Source organism: Rissa tridactyla, chromosome 3 (genome assembly GCF_028500815.1).
Source record: "Rissa tridactyla isolate bRisTri1 chromosome 3, bRisTri1.patW.cur.20221130, whole genome shotgun sequence".
Classification (NCBI taxonomy): Eukaryota; Metazoa; Chordata; class Aves; order Charadriiformes; family Laridae; genus Rissa; species Rissa tridactyla.
In genome coordinates, this window is record NC_071468.1 from 52,626,954 (window position 1) to 52,637,013 (window position 10,060).

At 40.8% G+C, this 10,060-nt stretch overlaps 1 protein-coding gene across 2 annotated transcripts in view; it reads left to right on the forward strand.

Moving 5' to 3' along the window:
* The window catches only part of PRKN (parkin RBR E3 ubiquitin protein ligase), a 781,894-nt gene extending 772,900 nt beyond the window's left edge, over positions 1 to 8,994 (forward strand). The window contains exons 11-13 of one of the 2 annotated variants that reach the window (XR_008465680.1): positions 354 to 471; positions 4,499 to 5,515; positions 8,931 to 8,994. Coding sequence is in view for 1 of the 2 variants with exons in the window: in XM_054196729.1 (XP_054052704.1) it covers positions 354 to 471; positions 4,499 to 4,608 (228 nt within the window). In the remaining variant the exon portion in view is untranslated. Of the gene's footprint in view, positions 1 to 353; positions 472 to 4,498; positions 5,753 to 8,930 lie in introns of those variants that run through there. The other variant, XM_054196729.1, reaches the window with a different exon arrangement.
* Positions 8,995 to 10,060: the final 1,066 nt, after the last annotated feature.

Below are 10,060 nucleotides of genomic sequence, written 5' to 3' on the forward strand. Positions count from 1 at the left end.
TGGACAGGGCTTTGCCTGCCACTCGGGGCAGGGAGTGGCAGGGAGAACGCAGCCTGTGCTGCAGCTGGATGTAGGAAGGACGCCCAGGTTGACACACATTCTAGCTGCTGCAGCTGCCCCTGCCATTCCACAGCCCAGGATCCAACCCAATACAGGTGTTGTGCACACTGTGAGAAAATCAATTGGCATTTTGAAGCAAAAATTGTGCTTTTCTTACAAAGTCCAGCCTACCTAGCTTTGCAGTCACTCCTGCCTGTTTCTTGTGGATAAATACTTACCACTTCAGTGTAGACATCATGTGCCAGTGCAGCCTTTCAGTATTGTGCCCATAGATGGTTTTTCTCTCTTTGCAGGCATATGTAGTTGATGAACATGCAGCCATGCAAGCTCGATGGGAAGAGGCATCTAGAGAAACAATCAAGAAGACAACCAAGCCATGCCCCAACTGCAATATTCCAGTAGAAAAAAATGGTAAATTTATTAGTTATCTCATACTTAACTGTCTTTTTAAAGTCATTTTACAACATAAATGTATGGATGTGCATGTGTACATTTATTCCAAGAGAGGGAGAGCACACAGAGCTTGAATCTTCCTTCTGTCACTGTATCAAAATTATCTTGAAATCACTAAATCTAAATGACTTAGTTCTAAAGTCACTAATTAAGCCTCACAAAATGCCTGGCCATTTCATAGACAGGGAAAATGAGGCACAGAGAGACACCCGATGTACCATTCATATGACTGAATGTTCAGCTAGTTGTCTAGATTTTCCATTGTCACTGGAAAAAAAGAAACATTTGTAGGGCAAAACTCATCTCATGATGAAACATGTCTAATGTAGGCCAGAAGAATCGCACCTAAAAGTAGGGTGTTGAGAATTAGTCCTGCTGTAGATGTCTGCATCGTATATAGCTGAATTTAGATGAGATTAATCTCAACCCAGTGACGTGCCCACAGCAGAAGAGCAAGTCAAAGCAAGAAGCATAAGTCCTGACAAACTGGTTGCACTAATCAATGCTTACCATGTAGGAAGAAAAGTAATCTGCTGGCACTGGGGTGGTTAAAATGGGGAACAGGAACAGTAAAGAGGCTATACCCTATAGGTTCATGCTGTTCCAGGTTTAATTGTGTTTATGTTAATTCATCAAAATATATTACAACAATTGCCTAAATATTATATGAATATTAAGTATGGAGGATGCTCCTCAGTTTTGTGGCATCAGTTATTCCAATGGGACACCGAAAACACCAGATAAGACACCGTAAACTGCAAGGAGAGAACACTTCACGCAGTGATACCACAGAAATATTACTGAAGAAGAAACAGGACAGAATCCCGAAACCTGGGGTTTGATGAAAGAAAAGAAGGCAGTTGGCAGATGGAAAGTGGGAGACTTCTTCAAGCACAAGAAGCAGAAGGAAGCAAAGCATTAATTCAACAGTGGAAAGGAGAGACAAGATTTGGCAAAGTGTAGAGAGCAAGGTGGGCAGCAGAAGAGACATAACAGAGGGGTAGGTCAAAAAAATTATTTACAGACTTGTAAATAATACAGACTTCAAACCAGAAGTTTTAACTGGATTAGAAATAGACAAATAATAACCATGACTATTCATACTTAACAGTTTGTGCATAGCCAAATAAAATAAAAAAAACTTCTGGTCAGGCTTGAAGCAGTGCTAGGACCTTTACTTTCTCTTAGACTCTGCTACAAAATCTTTACTGTTAAATTACAGTCAGTTGTCACTTGTCACAAACAGGATATCTCTATTTGACACCATTTACACAACTCCACTAATGTTTAGGGAAGTTTCCTGTAAAAATAGCCAATGTATCAAAAAGGAAATAAAGGTCATTATACTTTATATCTTTGAAAGAAGATATTTATTGAAAATGGATAATAAGCAGGATTCCTTGCTCATAGCCTGACCCATGTCAGAACAGTGCCTCATAATGCAAAATGCCAAAACCACAGCAGCAGGCTAGAAATGTTTCAACACACTGGAATTGGCTGATCGTGCTGCCATTCAGAGGGACCCCCACAGGCTGGGAAATGGCCTGAGAGAAACCTCATGAAGTTCAACAAAGGGACATGCACTGGTACAGGATGGGGGTCAACCTGATGGAAAGGACCTGAATGTCCTGGTGGACTACAAGTTGGACATGAGCCAGCAATGTGCCCTTGCAGCAAAGGTGGCCAACAGCATCCTGGGCTGCATTAGGAGGAGCACCACCAGCAGCTCGAGGGAGATGATCCTTCCCCTCTGCTCAGCACTGGTGAGACACATCTAGAGTGGCTGGTCCAGTTCTGCACTTCCCCGTACAAGAGAGAAATAGGCGAGAGCGAGTCCAATGAAGGGCTGCAAAGATGATAAAAGGACTGCATAAATAAACACCTGATGGGGGCGCAAAGAAGACAAAGCCAAACTCTTCTCAGTGGTGCCCACTAAAAGGACGGAAGGCAATGGGCACAAACGGAAACATAGGAAACTTAGTTTAAACAGAAGAAAATGCTTTTTACCGTGTGGGTGGTTGAAGACCGAAACAGGTTGCCCAGAACGAGTCTCCATTCTAGGATACATTCAAAACCCAACTGGACACAACCCTGAGCACCCTATTTTAGATGACCCTGCTTTGAGCAATGCTTTGGACTGGAAGATCTCCAAAGGTACGTTTCCCACCTCAGTGATTCTATGATTCTGCGAATTAAGGCGTGAAGCTTAAAAAGTGCAGCGATTGCTTTCTTCTCTGGTCATTGGTACTGCACATGCCAGCTTCTAGGCTGACATTTGTAAACTGAAAGAAGCACTTCATTTCTGCCTCAGTACAGCTGGTGTCAAGAGGCTGACGACTGTATACTGAAGTCTGCCAACAGACCTCATTTGGGAGGAGTACACTGACTCCACACAAGAGACTAATTCTGCCTTCCCTCCCTAAATGCTTCTGTGGACGCTGTCTTTTACAAGGGATAGTGACAATGCCGGTAACTTTTCTGTAATAGCCTATATTTCTCTATGTCAGTAACTTTTCTATAATAGCCTGTATAGCTATAGGCGTTGTAGAATACTTCTATATGCCAATAACTCTTCTGTAATAGACAAAGTGAAAGAGCGAAACAATTTCCCAGAGCTCAGTTCCCAGTCTGAGCGAGTTTAAACACATATCCACATCTCTCAGAGAACTGCTGTACTCACAAAGCCGCAGGCCACATTGCTTGAGGCACTCTCCACTCTGACTGCAGCTCTCAGCTGCCGTGTAGCAGACAGTAACATGATTTATGTAGTTTAGCAGGTAGAGCACACGTTTGACAGGGGGTGCCTACTGGGGTTTGGGTCCTGTACCAGGACTGAGATGCGTTTTACCCAGCGATGACTTAATACAAATTGTAAGAGAGGATTGGATCTAAACCTTAAGTAAAGTGTAACATGGAGGCTGGCCATTGGTACGCTTACATTTGAATAAGATTAAAATGTCTGGAGAATCGCATCTCTTACAAAAAGATATAAACTGACAAATAGACCTTGCCATCACAGCTCATTTTTTCTCTCTGTCAGATGAAGCAGACAGGCCTATTTTAACAAATCAGTTCTTGCGTCTCCTGCTGTTTTTACCTTCTGAAAATAAGTTCTAGAGCGGCATTTATAAAAAAGGTGATGTGAGGGTAGCAGGTCATACAGTAGGGAACACACACTCCCTGTACCTCCTATCACCATCTGGAGTTAAACCAAGATGACATTTCAGCATTTCTTCATACTGCATGCTTTTCATTCAGTTTGAATTATACAAGAGATCTCTTTGTGTGGTAAGAAACATAATTTCCATTTGAAGTGTATTTCTGTAATGACTTTTGACAATGTTAATGTTTTATATATTACAGAATAAACATTTGATCAAGGTTGTGGGCAGAGAAATTAAAGCTGCTCTCACAATATGGGCAAGTAAGAAACCCAACACATAGGAAACATTGACGTGATCAAAAGGCTGCTTCAGATACTAAGAAGGTCAAATCAACTTAAATTACTACTGCCATTTTGATATAATCAGCAGTCAGCCAACAAAGTCTGTATCTCCTGATTTATTCTCTTTGCAAATCCCTCAGTTGTTGAATCCAAATTCAAAAAAGAATTTCATTTTATTCATCTTCTGCCTCACAGCTGGACTAGGGTAGAGTGTCCTTGAGCAGACACCTCCATGACTGGCCATGAGAGGCCACAGACTGTCCTCTCTTTTTCCTATCCCTAGCACAGTCTCTTCTAATTTCCTCCTACTCCTGCAGTCCCTCAAGTGACAGCAGCACATTACACCCCAACAAGAGAGGGAGCAGCGGGTTTTAGAAAGCCCAGGAAAAATAATCTTCAGGTTTGTACGTCTCTTTTATTAAGTATTCTACTTGGTTAGTAAATGAGTGCCTAAGAAAGTTGATTTTAACACTGTTAATTGTTGATTAACATCTCTAAGTGTCTGCCAAGTACCGAAGCTGTTCTGTTGCTATTTTACAGGTGGCTGCATGCACATGAAATGTCCTCGCCCTCAATGCAGATTTGAATGGTGCTGGAACTGTGGCCTGGAGTGGAACAGAACCTGCATGGGAGATCACTGGTTTGAATAGTGGGCTGGGGCCAGCCCGTGTTGCTGCTAAAGCTTGTTTTCATCAGGGTCAAATTCTGAACTCCTGGCTTAAACAAAACTCCCAGTGGTTTCAGGAACATGGAGTTCAGAAGTTGGCCCAGTCTGTTGGTTTTTGCTTTCTTGCATATGCAATCATACCAAAATCACATTGAAGTTATGCCAAGGGGTTTAAATCCACTAAGTAAAAAGAGTAATTGTTCTAATGGACAGACCTGCTCATTGTGGTACAAAGAAGGGTAAATTACACCTTTCTGAACTTGTGCAGTCTGTCAGCATAGAGAGCAGACAGGGTTATTGTGGGGAACTTTGACATTTATAGTCAGGAATCCGTAACTCTTGCAAGAGAGAACAGCCTGCACATGTGTGTGCGAATGCAGGAGCGTCAAGGGGGTGGAGGATGTTCCCTGCATCAGCTGTTTTTAATTTGACCACTCCTTTGCTCATTCAGCACAATTTTTGATTTTTGAGGCAGTATTTCTTAACAGCTTTTTTGGCAGAGGGAAGACTGTGGCTCTTCAGTGTTTTCTCAGGGTTCCTTCCTAACAGGCTTTCTGTGGGGGTCTTGCTTTCAAACCAAATTCTTGTAGAAACATCCAGCTTTATGCCATATTTATGCTTGTGTGTTTGTAACATATGACACGAAACCTGCCTACATACTCATTATAGACTTTACCATTGGAAGATTAGCTAAGGATGCAGTTTCAGCTCTAACCGCGACTGTTGTTGCAGTGGTGACTGGATCCGATTAAGTGTTGTGCAAGCTAGACTCACAGGGCTTCATTTTTCTTGTGCTTACAGCAACACTTTGGATGTGGCAAAGGGAGGCAGGAGGAGACTTCTCAGGGGTTTTCTCTATCATCGTTCTCCTAAATTGAATTAGAATATGGGTATGTTTCTGACAACACATTCACAGCTCAAATGGTGTGGGACAGAGGGATATCTTTCATTTTACAATGTTAACACAGTAGGTAAAGCTTACTGGCATTTCCAAGCTTGAACAATCTTACTGTTTGGTGTGCTTCACGTTGTTGTCTTCTTCTGAAATGAAATGGGTACTGTCCACAACCAATATGCCATGTAAGGATTTGCACAATTCATTTTTGGAAAAAAACGCACAATGAATAAAGTGGTCAAAATTTTACACTTTCTTTCTTTCTTCATTTGAATACAAAGCAAGTGAGTACAAAAATATTGGGTGGGTCATGCATTTCCTTGGCTGATTCAAACTCCCAGCTGAGAGGGTAGGGAGTTAAAACGTACTATTAGCACAAAATAAATTCCAGGGCCATGGACTTCTTTTATCAAGTTTGAATTAATATTTTGCATGACATGACTGTAGAGTCCTGAAAATATGGGTGTGCCTCATATCAGTCAGTGCAGAGCAAGAAGCTTGAGGTATAAAGAAATCCCAGGCTCACTACAAAAGTGTCCAGTTGCTAAAAGCAGTAGAGTATTCATCTGTCTCAGATGGAAGTGACCCAAAAGTCTGAGGAAACAAAGAGATCAGGCATGCAGTACCAAAAACAAGAGAGTGAACTGGTAGAATTAAGAAAATGAGAGACAAAGGAAGTAGCAACGAAAGGACAATGGCCATTTCTTAAAGACCATTTTCCTTTTTTGGCACTGGTGAAGTAAAATGTATGCAGAAGAAGCTACCTTAAAGTGTTGGAGTGCAATAGAATGCTGCAACGGAGCTCATTTAAGTACGTTATCTTAATGGGGATATTTCACTGTGAGCTCTGATTATTTAATGATTTGATTTTCTATACCTGGGTCTATTTTATAATTTATATGGCTTGTTGCCAACAGGCTAGGGAAAAAGATCATAATGCTTAATTTTACTTTGATAGTGTGTTACATGGGAGCTCATCACTTTATTTCATATCCACAAACATTTGGAATAAAAGAAGTCTGAATTACTTTCACATGTTTTTAGTGTCTGTCTTATAAAGGAAGAAAAACTTGTTCACTGTAAGGTAGTTTCACTGAGTTAGAGTCTGCCATAACAAGTTAATGTTTTAATTGTCATGTAGAAACATGTAATTTATGCCCCTAGATCAAGGTCCACTGAAGTCAATGGACTATGGATCAGGTCCTGTATTTCCTTCTGGCCTGGGCAGGGCATGGTAGGCATGAGTCATAAGGCTAAAATAGAAACATCTCTTTCTTGGGAAGAACTTGTCAGAGGATGGGATTACGAGCATTCATCTAAGACATAAGCAAGGGCAGAAAGGAGAATAAAGAAAGGAGTTCCGGCATTGACTCAGTATTATCCACTTTTAGGGACTGACTTTATAGGCCATTCTCACAGTGTTTCTTCACACAATCTAGAGTTACGCCCTGCCAAAAAACAAAAGTGTATGCTGCAGATTTTAATAAAACGTGTCCTGATCTTCTCCATGTTAATACATACATATCTGTACGCATGCATGCACAAAGTTTGAGACTGTACAAGCTGTAAACCTGATTTCTCTTTACAGTGACATTCTCATAGTTTCCACAATTTAAAGGGCATGAAAAATCAGGACTAATACTGTGCTGACACTGTAAGAATGCTGGAATTCCTATACAGATGTGTGAATTGGACCTAAAATTTCCTACAATGATAATTATTTTTTTTTGCATGGATAATACTTTTTTAAAAAACTCCAAAACTTTAAAAAAAGTCTAATTGACATTGTAATTCGAAACAAAACAAAACAGAACAAACCAAGCCTACAGTGTCTATTCAGACTGTTCCTCTTGTTTTGGCTCCAAAATATCAGAGTGGAATTCATCTCACCCAGTGTTAGCTACCTCGTTGGTTCGGTAGCCTCAGAGGCTCACACAGACACCTGTTGTGCACGTGTATGGTGGGGCCTGCTGAGTTTTAAGTACAATTGGTCATGGCTGGAGGTGCGCTGGCAACATCCCTGCCAGAGACAGGGTGCGGCTCCTGACAGGACTGCAGAGCTCCCACACACTCCTGACTGTGTTGTTGGCATGGAGAGGGGAGTCTTCCTTTTTTTTAAACTTATGAACTGGCATTGCTTACCAGTGTCCATGAAGCCAGCCTTGGCAAATGCTTCCTGTGGCTCGGCATGCGTGTCTCTGGAAGTGGTCCTGGGCAGCCGTGGGGGTAATGAAGAGAAACAGGACTCAAGCACGAAGCAAGAGGGAAACCAACCTGAGGGCATAAGCAGACGCAAAGTTTTCAAGAGCTTGTGAGTTTATATTCTTTACTAGCAATACACTCTGGAAACACTAAAATTTAACTATATTTTCTAAGAAGATGATTTATTACGGTGATATAAAGCAAAAAATAAGTCTGTATCTTTCTACATCTAGGTTTGCCTTTGTTAATTGAATCCTCTTTACCTCGAACCTTCTTCATCTTTCAGATTAAAACAATTACAGAATTGTTCTTGGTACTGCAATCTGGGCTCCTTTTAGTGTGTGTTAAATGGATTAAGTACAGGATGTATGCTGAAATATTCAATAATAATTATAATAATTCAGCTCTATAACAACAATGAAATCTCTAGTATTTAATTTCAGCTGGCAGTGAAATCTGAATACTGAGTAGATTAAGAAGAAAATATATAACAGCTTGGCTCCCTCGGGAAAAAGCATATCTCAAAGCTTAGCATAAATAATATTTTGGGAGCCGTGACTTTGACTAAAATATCATTTATATGTCTGCCTTATCTTGTCACAAACTGGAAGCCAAATAATTTCATTTAAAAATGTACACCTCAAAAAAATTCAGTAAATGGCACTCCAGAAGAAACATTACGCCACTGTTGGGAAATAAAAGTCACACTCTCAAAGGACAGCAAGCAGCAGGGTTTGCTTTTTGCATATGAATAGTAAGGTACCATCTATAGTGCTTTTTGCCTACAGATCTTGTAGGTCATGTAAACTGAGGTAAAAATTGCATTTGTGGAGGGGAACCTGAGGCACTTGGAAGTGAGAGGTCAGATTCTGAGAGATTCTGCTGCCCTGAAGACTGGTAAGATTTAGCCCAAGCTTTCTCACACTTTGAGGCAGCAACACCAACTGCTATGTTCCTCATGTTCACTGTGCAGCTCAAACCACTACACAAGTAAATCATTTGGTGCAGTAAGCTCAATAAGCAACACTTGTAGCAAAACAGGAAGGATAAAATGTACTATTAACTCTGAAGATTGGTTAGCCCCATGCTGACCTAATTTATCTGATTCTGCGTTTGACTTGTGGTGGTTTCTCCAGATGGCTGATCTAGAGAAACCCTACACAGAGATGGAGGCAGTATAGCTCTTGACAACTAGATTGTGTTCCCAGGCTGCAAAATTCTTGTGCTTCCTTCAGTTCCCCCTGAAGCAACAGAAAAGCCTGAAGAAGACAGCACTGGACCAAAGCTGCCAGAAGGACACCCCACGTCTAATTGCTCCTGATGGTCCTTCAGCAACTTCTGACAGCACAGCACTGATAGTGCTTCAGCAGAAAGAGACAAATGTACACCTTACATTTTATCTGACTTGATGACAGTTTGTAAGGAAATATTTCTATCTCTAATTAACAAATTTTGAAAAACACCACTCCCTTTTTTTTCAAACATGTTTGACTACTGATACCTATTACGTTTATTTGTGTATGTGTTTGCCCATGTGCTCCCCCAATGTATCACCTACTGATTTCCAGCTGTGGCTCCTCTTAAGATAATGTTCTAGTAGTTTTCCACTTGATTGTTTAGGAACTACTAGAGTACATGCACAAAGTAGTCCCTTCTCATATTCTGGGTAAATATGTGCAGACCAGAAAAAAAAATTAAATGGCTCTAAGCAAGGATTAAGGTAGGCAAGTTGAAAGAAGCTCATTTAATCATATGGAGAATCATATTTAATGTAGTGGTTTGTGTATCTGTAGGGATTATTTTTTTTTAGAAATCAGGTCATATGCCATTTAGTTTTTCTTCATTATTATTAATAGTGCTTTTTTCTTTGCTTTTAATTTGTTTTTCTTGTGTGTGCCTCCATTTTTCTGAATCATGGAGTACTGTTTCTATGCCAGTAGATAAAATATGCAGCAAGACATCACCTCTTACATTGCTTTTTGGCTTTTATCCCTAGAAAGCTTGAGGAATCCACACAATCCATGTAGGCAGGGAAGTGCCATTATCTGTATTTTACAGTCAGGGAATTCAGTCCAGAGAGCACAGCCAGACTACATAGAGGCAACAGCTCAAATGCACACCAGCCCTTTCCTCACAACTGGGGAAATCTGTGGCTGCACCAAAGTGGAGGCCACCAGCATCCGGCTCAGTGATGACACAAGCTCAGGGAAGCAGGAAGCAAGTTTGAAGTTTAAGGTCCAGAGGACACCAGTATGACATTGGGTAGGGACACAAAGAAATAATAATTAAAAAAAAAAAGGTCAGATTTTCAGTGGCCTAAAAAACAGCGACCTAACCT